General features: G+C 53.5%; 1 protein-coding gene across 1 annotated transcript in view; it reads left to right on the top strand.

Annotated features, from left to right (window-relative positions):
- The window catches only part of GLP1R (glucagon like peptide 1 receptor), a 37,575-nt gene that overhangs the window by 13,016 nt on the left and 10,882 nt on the right, over positions 1 to 13,677 (top strand). The window contains exons 4-10 of the mRNA XM_060162786.1: positions 3,152 to 3,270; positions 3,611 to 3,717; positions 7,122 to 7,275; positions 7,810 to 7,969; positions 12,761 to 12,821; positions 13,358 to 13,427; positions 13,548 to 13,636. Of these exons, the coding sequence (XP_060018769.1) occupies positions 3,152 to 3,270; positions 3,611 to 3,717; positions 7,122 to 7,275; positions 7,810 to 7,969; positions 12,761 to 12,821; positions 13,358 to 13,427; positions 13,548 to 13,636 (760 nt within the window). The remainder of the gene's footprint in view (positions 1 to 3,151; positions 3,271 to 3,610; positions 3,718 to 7,121; positions 7,276 to 7,809; positions 7,970 to 12,760; positions 12,822 to 13,357; positions 13,428 to 13,547; positions 13,637 to 13,677) is intronic.

The raw sequence follows: 13,677 nt of genomic DNA on the forward strand, positions 1-13,677 counted from the left end.
TGGGCCAGATAAAGCTGGGCTGATAAGCCGGACAGTGCCCGTACCCACCCCATCTCCAGCCAAGATGGGCACCTGGGGACCGCAGCCCAGCCAGGAACCAGCCCTGGCTTTTAGTATTTGCTGCTAATGAAGGATAATTGACAGACGCACTCGTATAGGCTCACTGAGCTTCGCAGGGACGCAGTGATCCCTTGACACTGTTCCAGTAACACATACATCTGTGCACACACTGCCTCCCTACCCTCCCAGCTTGCCCTGAGCAGAGGGCCCAGGAATGGCAAGGTGCCGGGGGCCCAAACTGGCCAGAGGACCTGCTGGGAGGATGCTGAATGTTGGCAAGTCCAAGCCTGGAGGAAGGGCAGATAAATGGCACATGGCCATTGCTGACTGTTAGCAGTGAATTTGGCTGCTGACTTTTGGCCTCTGGAGGCCAAGAGCTGAGGGCTGCAACCTTTTTTTTTTTTTTTTTTTTTTTTTGCGGTGCGCAGGCCTCTCACTGTTGTGGCCTCTCCCGCTGCGGAGCACAGGCTCTGGACGTGCAGGCTCATAGGCCATGGCTCACGGGCCCAGCCGCTCCATGGCACGTGGGATCTTCCCGGACCGGAGCACGAACCCGTGTCCCCTGCATCGGCAGGTGGACTCTCAACCACTGCGCCACCAGGGAAGCCCCACGAGGGCTGCAATCTTGATTCTGCCGCTTCCTGGCTGGATGACCTTGGGCAAGTCACGTGGCCTCTCAGAGGCTCAGTTGCTTCATCTGTACAGTGGGATTTGCTGTGCCTACCTTGTAAGGTGGTTGTGATGTTCAGAGGTGTCAGGCATACAGCAGGTGTTCAAAACCCGATTCTATGAGTGAGCAGCCTGCAGAGAGGGTTCGAAAGGAGCAGGTAGGAAGGAAAACATCAATTCGAGTGCCTCCTGTATGCCAGACCCCATGCCAGCTATGGCAAGTGGCTGTTATTAGGGTCACACTGCTGCGGGCTGCGTCCGGGGTACGTGGCGCTTCGACAGTTTGGGCCCCTTTGCGATGTCCTCTCCCTTCCCCTGGCCCCTCTGCCTCCTCTTTTCTCCCCATTTCCTCCCATTTAAATGGGTTTCCAGAGAAGGTTCTGATATAAGTCTCACTCTCCATGGAGTCAGCCCAGATCACCATAACTGCTCTGGGGTCAGCGACTCCTGAAGACTGGTTTTGCTCTTATATCAGAAGACTCAACCCCTGATGAAGAATTCCAGGCATCCATGCAGCAGATAAGAGAGACATTTGGGGGCCCTTCTAGTTGCTTAAATCAGACCTGGTGCCTCCCGTTCTCTGCCTTTGTCCTTTCCTGATTTTGTTCATAAATGAGTCAGGGAGCTATTGGGACACTGCTCCTCCGACTGCCCAAAGTCCCATCATTACATTTTCAGGCTTTTGTTTCTCTTCCTGGGGAAGTCTCTTAAAATGCAGTTTCTTCTAGAAGCAGTGATGCCGCAAGCTGACTCACCCCACAGTATTACCAGATAACTTCTGTCTCCTGAAGCGGGTCAGGGTCTCTGAAAGGGAGTGGAGAAAGGGGAGAGTGAGCTGGGAGCCAGGGACCGGCTCAGGGAGGACAAGGGTCCCACTGGCAGGCCCTGCAGGTACCTGACTGTGCAGGCAGAGAGCTGTCCCTGGCCCCTAAAGTGAAGGTGTCCTGGCATATGGCAGCAGTGGGCAGGTTGATGGTTTGTGAACTGTGAAATACAGCCCCGTCCTGGAGGGTGCGTCCCTTCCCGGCCCTGGCGGTGTGGGCCCTGGGGTTGATGCTGCCGCCGTCAGGCACTCATGTTAATGATCCTTTTCCACAGACCTGTCCTTACTGCTGCCTCCCCACCTGGAAACTTCTGAGCTGCCACTGCCAGCCAGGGCCTTGCGGCTTCTCCATGCTCCCTCCTTCACGCTGAGCCTTCTTCCCACAGCCGGGAGGCTGGTCTTTAAAATCTTTTGTCTTTTAGAATTTTTAAATCTTTTAAAATTCGTCCTGGCTCCAGCTCCCCTCCTTGATCCCCCCTGTGCTAAATCTCTCCCCACTTTTGTCCCCAGTTTCCTGGCCCTGGGGTCAGACTTACATTTCCTCTCAGACACAAGTAATCCCCTGTCCCCTCTTGTGATCCCACTGCAAACTTGGGGCCGCAAGCCACCCCCTCCCTGGGTGGGCAGACAGTGAGGCACGGCAGGGTGGTCGCCTCAGCGCCAGATGCCCAGGTGGGATGTGAGTGGACACAGGGACATCCCACCCCCAGCCCTGCTGGGCCTGTGTTTGCTCTCTCTCGGTTTGCATTTCTGTTATTCCTTTCTGCACTTTTTGGTTTTTGTTTTCTGTGAGAGTCTTGATTCTCTGAAGCCGGGGACTGTGCTTCCTTCCTCCTTCAGACTGGGAGCTCCTTGAGGCCAGGGGCTGGATGTCTCCCCACTCTCAGCCTGGGAGGTCTCCAAGGACAGTCTCCATCTCCAGCTACTTGGAGCCACTTGAAGGGAAGAGCTGGTCTTCCCTCCCCGCACCACTACCCCTTGGAACAGAGTGTCTCTAAGGGCTATGTCTCTGCCATTGACTCTGTGTTCCTTTTAAATCAGATGATCTTTGAGACTAGGACTGGGTCTCCTCCATCAGATGAGAACTTCTTAAGGGCAGGGCCGTGTCTCCCCTCAGACCGGGGCTCCCTGAGGATGAGGCTGGGTCTCCTTCTTTCTCTCAAGAGCTCTTTGTTCCTGGGGTCTGCTCTGCCCGGGAAGGTGGGGCCTGAGTTCTGTGAATCAGCAGTCTCAGAGGGTGGCTGTGGGTCTGTTGGGGCCACTGCTCGTCAGCACCAAACCTTGTCCGTAGCACGATTTGAGGCAGGGGTGTGGAAATGGGCTAGCGCGGTCTCATCTCAATAGTGTGAATTCGTCAAGCTGCATTCCAGGGTGGCTGAGAGGAGAGGCCGAGGGTGGGTCAGACAGGCACATGGCAGGAGAGGAAGGCCCGAGGGGGGTGTGTGTGTGTGTGCGTGTGTGTGTGTGTGTGTGTGTGTGTGTGTGTGTGTGTGTGCAGAGGGGTCAGTTCGGGGGCAGCTGGGGTGACCCCCAGGGTGGAGGGGGTGAGGGGCAGGTGGCCTTGGGACGAGGCTCAGCTCCCGCGTGTCTCCGCCCCAGTGCTGCAGGGTCACGTGTACCGGTTCTGCACCACCGATGGCCTATGGCTGCACAAGGACAACTCGAGCCTGCCCTGGAGGGACCTGTCCGAGTGCGAGGAGTCCAAGCGAGGGGACCGAGTGAGTTGAGCCGGCGAGCTGGGGGCAGCAGGGTGCCAGCTACCTGGGAGCAGGGACCTGGGCATCTGGCGAGTGGGTCTGTGGCCACCTGCCCATCCCCCTGCCTCTCGGGCTTTGCACGCCATGCTTTCTGGACAGAGGTGGTGTGCGTTCACCTCTCTGGCCTTGGAACAGGGCCCTAGAAATCCGAGGGCCAGCACCGTAGGTTATTCTCTTTCTTAGTTCCAGGATCCCAGTGGGGCTGCGTTGGGGCCCCACCTCTGCCCCGTGGGAAAGAAGAATGTGGGAGAGGAGGGTTGTGGGCCACCCCTTGTACACTGTGTCCCCCGTGTGCACACAGAACTCCCCGGAGCAGCAGCTCCTGTCCCTTTACGTCATCTACACGGTGGGCTACGCACTCTCCTTCTCCGCTCTGGTCATCGCCTCGGCCATCCTCCTGGGCTTCAGGTAAGGGGGCTGCTTCAGGCTTACCTGCCGTTCTGTCCCCAAATAGAGGAGGGGGCACCAAGCTGAAACAGCAGTGCAGCAGGTTCCTCTCCTAAGAGATGTCCAGAGAACCCACACCATCTATGTGGTAGACTTATGAGGCTGAAAACGCAGGCTACCACACTGTGTACTTAGTCTAATCTGTGCTGTGTAAATGTGTGCGTATAATACTGCAAAAAAGGAAAAACAAACACTACACATGCACACACAAAGCACGTGCTCCACACCTTAACAGTGGGTGATAGGAGTGGGGGAAGTCCTCTCCGGTGAGTGTATGTAACAAATCATCGGGAATTCAGTATGATTTTAGACAAGACCTCGGGGGTTAGAGATTCTGCGCTCTTTGGAGCTTGTCAGCTCCTATGGAAAATTTCTTTCCTAGGTCTAACCTAGATGAGCCATTCCTTCCAGAGTACCGGGCTCTTCCCATGCCCTCTGCACTGATGGCGGTGGGCCAGGAGGGCTGGGTTCAAGGGCAGGAGGGATTCTGAGGGTAGGGAGCTCAGGACACCAGCCAGCAGGAACAGGAGAGGTGACATTCCTCCTGTGGTCCCCATGGCTATTGGCACAGGCAGGGCTGGGCACACAGTCAGTGTTTAATAAATGCCCTCACTGAGAATATTCTCTCCTTTTATTATGCAATGTTCAGAGATCTGAAAATACAGTGGCTGATACTATGATCACCTGTGCACACACACCATCCAGCCCAAGAACTAAAGCCCACCGCGCAGTTAAGCTTCCCCGAGTAACGCTCCCTTCTCACCAGAGGGAACCCCTGAGGGGCCACTTATAATCCCCATGCATCTCTCTGTACTTTTATCACATTTCTAAGTATCTATACAAATATATAGTGTGGGGTTTGCATATTTTAATGGCATGTTGGACATATTCTTCAGCAGTTATTTTTGGCCTGACATTATGTTTCTGTGAGGTCCATTCACATTGATACAGGCAGTTCTGTTTTATTCATTTTAAGTGTCACTCCATTGTATGATATATTACAGTTTAGTTATTTGTTATCCTTTTAATGGACATTTGAGGTGTTTCTCTTTTTTTTCTTCTCTGAATTATAAACCTTGCTACAATGAACATTCTTACCCATGACCCCTTGTGCATTTCTCCAGGAGCACATGCCTCTGAGTAGAATTGCCTGGTCTGCATACAGCGTGCTGTTGCAAATTTATTAGGCGTTGTGAAGTTGTTCTCCAAAGTGGTCATGCCAGTTTGCCCTCTTACTGGTCATACATGAGAGTTCCCTTGGCTTCACATCCTCACCAATATTTCCTATTTTCAGACCTAATTCTTGCTAACCGGAAGTGTGTGAAATATCTCACTATGATTTTAATTTGCATGTCACTGATTCCTGGAGAGATCTCGCATACTTTTTATGTTTCATTCTGTGAATTGCTTGTTCGTATCCTTTGCTCACTTTTTTATTGGCTTATTTGGCTTTTTCTTTTTATTTTAGGCACTCCTTGTATATTCTGGGTAGTAACCCAGGATATATCCTCTCAGCCTGGGGTTTGTTTATTTTTTCACTCGCTTTATGGTGCCTTTTATGCACAGAAGTCCTTAATTTTAATGGAATGAAATATATCAATGTATCTGGCTTTATTGATAAGATAAATATACCAGTAAGTGTTATCAATTGATAAAAATTCATTTTTCCAATTGATAAAAAAATTTATCAATTTTTTTTTCCCAAAGGCCAAATTTCTTTATGATCTTGTTTAAGAAACCTTTCCTCATCCCAGGGTCATAAGTTTTGCACATCCCTTATGGCTGTTTGGTGAACCTGGAATTTATTTTTGTCTGTAGTGAAAACAAGAGATTTAATTTCATTTTTCCATGTATACATATTCCATGTATACATGTTGATTGCATCAGGACCATTTATTGAGAGCAGTGCCTGCTCTGCCCTGCAGCAAGGATCGTCTGTGCCTGAGTGGGTCTCTGTCATGTGGATTGTTTTCCATTGGTCTAGTTATCTGTCCCTTTGCCTGTGCTATGGTGCCTTAACCACTATAGATTCGCCAAAAACTTTGGTTTTCTTGGGACTTCCCTGGCGGTCCAGTGGTTAAGACTGCACGCTTCCGCTACAGGGGGCATGGGTTCAAACCCTGGTCGGAGAACTAAGATCCTGCATGTCATGCGGTATGGCCAAAAAATAAAAACAACTTGGTTTTCTTCTAGCAAGGGCCCCTACATTGTGGTTCTTTAAGAGTGTCTGGAATATACTTGGCCCTTGTTTATAAGAAGTTTTTAAAATTTCCATCAAAAAACTGTTGGAATTTTTATTATCACTATATTGAATTTATTGGTTACTGTGAAGAGAATAGACACTTTCAAGATAGTCTTTCTATCCATGAATCTGGTGAATCTTCCGTTAATTTGCATCTTCTTTAATAATTTTAAGCAAGTTTTACTGTATTCTCCATAGAAATCGTGCCTTCTTCTGTTAGACTTATCTCTAGGTAGCCAATTAAAAATAGTGCCAATGAATTTTTTAAATTTACTTTTAATTGTTTATTGCTGATGTACATAAACGTACATATCAGCAACCTTATTGAATGAACTCTGATTAGTTCTAATAATTTGTGTGTTGATTCTCTTGGATTTCCTGTGAAGATCGTCTATCATCTACAAATGATGCCAGTTTTGTGTCTTTATTTCCAGTTCTTATGCATTTTTCTCCTTGCCTTCTGACAGTGGCTAGGATCTGTAGTACAAAGTTGAGTAGATGTGATGTAAGTAGATCTTACAGCTGGATAATCCTAATTTTGTTCCTGATTTTAAAGGGAATCTTTCTAAAAATTTTCAGGTGAGAATGATGTTTGCTCCTGTTTGGCTAGATAGCCCTTATTGGGTTAAGAAATGCCCTCATATTTCCAGTTTGCTATGTGTTTTTGCATAAAAGGATGTTGAAGTTGTATCCAATACTTTTTGAATTCCCGCCGTATGCTTAGCCTCACTCTGCCTCTGTAAGGCAGCCTGGAAGCATATTAGACATGGGCCATCATCAAGAAGCCAAGCAAGTCCCCAGTGGGGACAGTGGTCCTCACACAAATCACTTGGGTTACATGTGACTTTGTAGAAGAGAAGATGCAGCAGAGAAAAGATAGGGTGTGGACGGGGTTGGGGGTGGCAGTAACCACACAGCTGAAGACTTCATGGCCAGGCAGGATTTGAGTTGGACCCAAAGGATTTTCAAGGTTATAGGAAAGAAGGGCATCCAGAGGAAGAAAGACAGGAGCATGGTCCCAGAGCTGGACACATGCCTGAGGTGTGCTCTGGCCTGAGAACCGGGGATTGTGGAGCAGAAGTGTCGGCCATTGTGCCAGGGCGGGCCCTGCTTTCTCCTGCAGACACCTGCACTGTACCCGAAACTACATCCACCTGAACCTGTTTGCATCCTTCATCCTCCGAGCACTGTCTGTCTTCATCAAGGATGCAGCCCTCAAGTGGATGTACAGCACGGCTGCCCAGCAGCACCAGTGGGATGGGCTCCTTTCCTACCAGGTGTGTGGTGTGTCCATGGAGGGCCTGGGGAGGGGGTGGACAGTCCATGAAAGTCTGTCTCCCCCACCCCACCCAGGCCTGGTACAAAGAAAGGCAAGAGCTTCCCAGGCCTGGTCCTCAGGGAGCCCCCAGTGTGATGGGAGAGGCAGGGAGAGGCTGTCCACGCTGGGGAGCCCCCAGCCTAAGAAGGGAGTTACTGCCCTGCCCTTAGGGAGTTCTGTTTGATTCAGGCGAGTGGTTTTTGGAGACAGACCTGGGTTTGAATTCCAAGCTAACTTTTAGGCAGGTGATTTAGCTTCTCGGGACTCCAGTTTTCTCACCTGTATGGGGATAATATTAGTTTCCTCCATCCAGGGTAGTAAGGATCCGATGAGCTAAAGCAGGTCAAGTTCTTAACACTGGCTCTGGTGGAGGTTGTCAGCTCTGTCACCCTGCATTCACCACGGCAGGATTGCAGCTGGGGCGACTGGGAGCGGGGTCAAGAGAGGCAGGGGCAGAGCTGTTGTCCCCTGGGGACCCTTCCTCTGCCCCCAGGACTCTCTGGGCTGCCGCCTGGCCTTCCTGCTCATGCAGTACTGCGTGGCGGCCAACTACTACTGGCTCCTGGTGGAGGGGGTGTACCTGTACACGCTGCTGGCCTTCACCGTCTTCTCCGAGCAGCGCATCTTCAGGCTCTACCTGAGCATAGGCTGGGGTAAGGCCAGCTGTCATTCATTTCACTCTCCCGCCCCGACTGAGCATGGGGGGTAGGGGGGTGGGAGACCCTGACCCCTCTTGGAATTGCTGCCTTCAGGCTACCCCAGGAGGCCAACTTGGTACTCAGAACACACTGCTGGGCCAAGGTATGGGGCCCACCGGAGAACCCCCTCCTGGGCACAGGACTCGCTGCCCATGGCGCTGTCAAGCCATTGTCCCCCATCCCCACGCCTTTGCCTGACTCTCCTCCCTTAAAGGAAGCAGAGGCCTTCACCCGATCTGGCCAGATACACGATGCACACCATTGGCTGTCATGGCACTGGCCTCAAAGATCCCCGCTGCCAAGACTCTTTGGGGATAGAGCCCCACATCCCGTCCTGGGCAACGCAGCCCCTGAGGGAAATGGAGGGTCCTGAGCCTCATGGCGGGGGGTCCCTGGGGGTGCGGGCTGAGGGGCTATGGCTCTGTCACGTGATGATGAGAGGATGGCTCAGAGGAGAGCCGAGTAAGGGAGGGGGGTCGGCCGGAAGCCAGCTGAGGAAAGGGTGGACCCTGGATGTGCCTGGAGCCCAGCTGGAAATGTTCTAGCCGAAAAAGTCTGCCAAGAACCATTGTGTCTTTTTTTTTGCTGGAACATTTCTGGTTGTGCTTCTGCCTCTCGCCATGTGGGATTCCGATGAGAACAGGGGTAGGATGGGGCAAGAGCTGAGACACCCACCCTAGCGGCTCCTCACCTCCACTTCCTACCCCGGAAACAGATGCAACAGCGCTTCCTCTCGAGGGGCCCACGGTGCCCATCCAGGATGGAGCCAGGAGCGGGCCCGTCTCTGGGCCTCCCACACCACAGGACTTGCCTTCCTCCTCCCGCTTGCCACACACTCACTCACTCCTCTTGCCTGCCTCATGCTGCCCCCTGACCTCTGGGGACTTCCATGCTCCTCCCTTGATGTCCCCTCCTGCCCCTGAGCCTCTGCAAGGCTGTGCCCGGTCCAGCCCGCCTCCTCGGGAAGCTGCCTCGGGTTGCCTGGCCCGTGGCTCTGTGCTCTGTCTGGCCCTCTCGGTCTCCCTGTCCCTGTCCTCACACTTCATCCCTTGTTGCTGGTGCTCTTAGGCTACTTCATACTGTACGGCCCCATTTAGAGTACCTTGAAAGGGGCTTTCACGTGATCAGTGTCCTGAGGGCAGGGCCTTACAGACAGAGCAGGCATTGGAACCAGGCCTCCCGACTCCCAGGCCCTGGGCCCCATCGCCTGTCACACAGGGTTCTCTGGCCTGCACTGCATCTCTTTAGCCCCTGAGGGCCTGGCCGAGCAATCTCAGGTCTCTGCACAGGTGGGCAGGTGGGCCTGGCCTCTGCACACAGCTTCCTGCTCCTACCCTTCCTCCCTCCTCCGCCAGGGCCCAGCCCTTCCCTGCTTGGCCTTCCTCCCCTCCCAGGCCTCTTCATCCTGCTAGGGCCGTCAAACAGGCAGTGGGCGGCTGGAGAGCCCTGCAGCTAGCTAGGGGTGGGGGCGGAGTTAGGCCACTGAGGGGAGCCCTGGGAAGGCTGTCCTCAGGGTGGGGGAGCATGTCTGTCCATTCTGGGAAGCAGCATCAGCACTGTAGTGCTGTCACCATGGTGACCCGAGGGCAGGAACAATCTAAGGGATGGTGTGATGTGTGCAGAGGCATGTGGGTGGGTGGTGGAGGGTTTGGGGTGGGGGGTGCAGTGTCTCTGAGTAGGAAATGGGAAAGGGGGTGCCAGTCCTTTCCCACCACGCCCCAGCTTGGGGCTCAGAGTCTGAGGAGGCAAAAAAGGGCAGGACCCAGGGGACGCCCCACTTCCCAATCATAACGTCCTTTTCTTGAGGAATTGGGATGGGGAGATACAGAGAGAGACAGAGGGACAAAGACAGAAGGACAGAGAGAGAGACTCACAGAGAGCCCAGAACTCTGTTGTGATGTCAAGAGGCTTGGCCCATGTTGGGATGCTCAGGAAACAACTTTTAGCTTCATATGCAAATGTAAGAATTAAAATTAGGACGCTGACACGTTGGGGGAATCCCCGAAAGGCATGTCAGCTTCTGCTGCCGTCCACGGGCGGCCAGGTGCCCCCATAACCCACCACAAGGAGGCTGCACAGGAGGGAGGCAAGTGATGGACGAGGGAATCATTACTTCTCAGAGCCACTTCTGTGTGTCTTAGTTCAAACTTTTTTCTCCAGCCTGTCTTGTTGATTTTCTAAACAGGCAAAGGATGAACCCAGCAGGGAGTGTGTCATGTTTGCAGGCGGCAGAGTGGTACCTGCATTTTTTTTTTTTTTTTTTTTTTTTTTGGCTGTGTTGGGCCCTCGCTGCTGCATGCAGGCTTTCTCTAGTTGCGGTGAGCGGGGGCTACTCTTCGTTGCGGTGCGCGGGCTTCTTGTTGCGGTGGCTTCTCTTGTTGTGGAGCACGGGCTCTAGGCGCGCGGGCTTCAGTAGTTGTGGCACGTGGGCTCAGTAGCTGTGGCTCGTGGGCTCTAGAGCGCAGGCTCAGTAGTTGTGGCGCACGGGCTTAGTTGCTCTGTGGCATGTGGGATCTGCCCGGACCAGGGATTGAATCCATGTCTCCTGCGTTGGCAGGCGGATTCTTAACCACTGCGCCACCAGGGAAGCCCTGTACCTGCATTTTTAAAGACATTGTTAAGGAGATGCTGATGAATGAATGAAGTTCACCAGGTCTGGCTGATAACATGAGTGTGCTCCCCAGTCCTGGAGTGGGGTCTCAGAGGAAGGCCAGCAGGTGCCTGGGGTTGTCTAAGATGGAGGTTTCTGGACATGTGTGTGGCTCAGGGTGTTGGCATGTTCTTGCCTGGACAGCTTCCCTCTCTCATTGATACACTGACCCACTCACTCATTTGTTCATGCATCCCTTCTTACTGGGCCTCTTCTATGTGGCAGGCTCTGCGCTACGTGCTGGAGCCTTTGCAGGCCATCTGCCTCTTGTCCAATCTCATGAAGGCCTGTTACTAAAGCATCATGGATGCTGAGAGGTCAGGGTTATATAAAAATAAATGGCCAAGGAGAGAGCTATCTGATGACAGCGCTGGTCAGCCGTGAGCCGCTCTGCTTCCCCCAGCTGTCTGCACCGTCAAGCACAGTAGCTCCAGGCGTACGAGCTGCTCCGTAGCTACTGTTGAGTGGACATCCGTGTGCTGAGGACGTGGGTGATGGTGATGGGAGAGGCAATGAAGTGGGTTCTGCCCTGGAAATGTGCTCCTGGGGGAGACCCCTGAAGCCACACATGTATACACATGGACCCCCCACCACCACACACACATCGTGTCCACACCCCTTAATATGCACGCTCTTACTAGTCTCAGACACCCACATCTCCATCTCTGAGAGGCACTGATAGAGAAAGGCTGGAGAGAGTTGGTGCAGAATGCCATTGAGGGTGGTGGCATTGTGGTCCTGTGTTCTAGTCCCACCTGTGTCCTCCTAAGCTGCCTATCCATCTTCTCATCTGTCACACGAGGATGGACAATCCAATTTTAAGTCAACAAACACATATTGAGCTCCCAGGTGAGATGGGCACTGAGGCTCTGGAGATGAATGAGGCTTTGTCCTCAAGGAACTGGAAACCAGTGTATTAGTTACCTATGCTGCGTAACAAATGACCCCACACTTAGCTGCTTAAGACGACAATTATGTCTCCCAGTTTCTATGGTCAGAATTCTGGGTTCAACTGAGATGTGTGCCTCGGGCTCAGGATCTCTCAGAGAGGTGCAGTTGAGCTGTCAGCCAGGGTAGCTGTCGTCCCAAGGCTTAACAGGTTGGAGAATCCACTTCCAAGCTCACTGTCGAGTTTGTTGGCAGGAAGCTCAGGTCCAGGCTGGCTGTTGGCTGGAGGCCTCCCTCCCTCACCACAGGGGGCTCTCTGAGTGCCCTCATGACACAGCAACTGGTGTCCCCCAGGGCAAGTGATCAAATTAAGAGAGAAAGAGCCCAAGACATGCCTTTTATAACCTTTGAAGACCGTCTTTTATAGCCTAACCTCAGAAGTGACATGCCATCACTTCTGCTGTACGTTATTGGCACATAGACCAATCTGGATACAGTGTGGACCGCACCTGGGTGGGAATACCAGGGGTGGGGTGGCTGGAGGCCATCCTAGAGGGTGCCCACCACACCATCCAGCCTCAGCCATGTGGGCAGTGTTGTAGCTGTTGTTACTGTGGCCACTGTGCAGTCAGTTGGGCTGTCAGCGTCAAGGACAGGGCTCCTGTCCAGGCTTCTGCCCAGCCACGTGCAGGGGCGTGGGGGTAGGGGCAGGAGCCTGGAGGGGCTTCAGTGCCTAGAGGAGTTGACTGAGATGGACAGGTGGGCCGATGCAGGGGTGGGTGGCATCAGAGAGTTGGCCTGTTCCCACCTCGTCCAGCATGTCCTCCCTACCCCACTCTTTGGCCCCGTCTCTCACTACTTTGGTGTCTTTGTCCTTGTGTCTCAGCCAGGACCCTGGGGGCCAGCCCTGACAGTGTGCCTGGCCTGCGGGAGGGGGAGGGCTGTGAGGACTGTGACGTAGCCCCAGCGTGGTGGAGACCTCTAAGGAAGACTCTGGGGTGTTGGGGTGGGTGGTTCCTGCCGCCTCTTCTCCGAAGCACCCAGACCAGCCTAGTTCCATACCTGCCAGAAAGCGTGGCTTGGGGCCAGGCAAGGAGAGGGGCTGGAGGCGGGAGAGGCCCTGGTAGGAGAGGCCTCTGGGTGTGCCTAGCGGTGGCTCTGGCCTGCCAGCCCCTCTCCCCCCTCTCTCTTTCCCTCTCTCCTCTTAGGTGTTCCCCTGCTGTTTGTTATCCCCTGGGGCATTGTCAAGTACCTCTATGAGGATGAGGGGTGAGTGTCCTTCCTGCTCTGAGGGGGTGAGGGGTATGCTGAGGTCCCTGTCCTCAAACCCCATGGGTTTCCTTGGCCCCTGGCGTGTGCAGCTGCTGCCTGTTGGGAGGGTAAACTGAGGGACCAGGAGCTAAATTTATGAATTTAGTTCTCTAGTCCCCCTCCCTCCCCCTCCCCGGATGGTATGATGCCAAGAGTGCTGGGTCTGTGGGGTCTATGGTGCCCCCTGCAGGTTTTCCTGTAATAACTGTGAGTGAAACGTTTCTGTTATTTTGTGTTTGATGCTGAGTACACACACGAGTGTGACTGTAGGTTAATGAAGGGGCTGTGCGTGTCTCTGTGTGTGAACGTGTATTCAGGACTCAGTGTGTGTGTGTCCTGGGACTGGTTGTCGGGTAGCTCCTGACGGCAGTGTTTGTGTGGGTCTGTGTGTGTCACTTTGCATGCCCACGTGTCTTTGTGTGCCCTGTGCCTGCACTGGGAGCTGGGGGGGGTCTGTGTGTCCAACCGGGTGCCCGTGTGTCTCTCCTCTCCAGCTGCTGGACCAGGAACTCCAACATGAACTACTGGCTCATCATCCGGCTGCCCATCCTCTTTGCCATCGGGGTGAGTGACGCTGTGGGGTGGGAGTGGGAGCTGCTGTGGGCCCGGGGGGCACTGGGCGGAGGAGGGGGGAGAGAGGGTGTCTTGAGAGGGCCTCCAGCTGCCCTTCCCTCTGCCCTGCAGGTGAACTTCCTCATCTTTGTCCGGGTTATCTGCATTGTGGTGTCCAAACTGAAGACCAATCTCATGTGCAAGACAGACACCAAGTGCAGGTGACGTAACTGAGCTGCCTTTGCTGGGCACCCTCAGCCCT

This window comes from Lagenorhynchus albirostris, chromosome 10, assembly GCF_949774975.1.
Source record: "Lagenorhynchus albirostris chromosome 10, mLagAlb1.1, whole genome shotgun sequence".
Lineage (NCBI taxonomy): Eukaryota > Metazoa > Chordata > Mammalia > Artiodactyla > Delphinidae > Lagenorhynchus > Lagenorhynchus albirostris.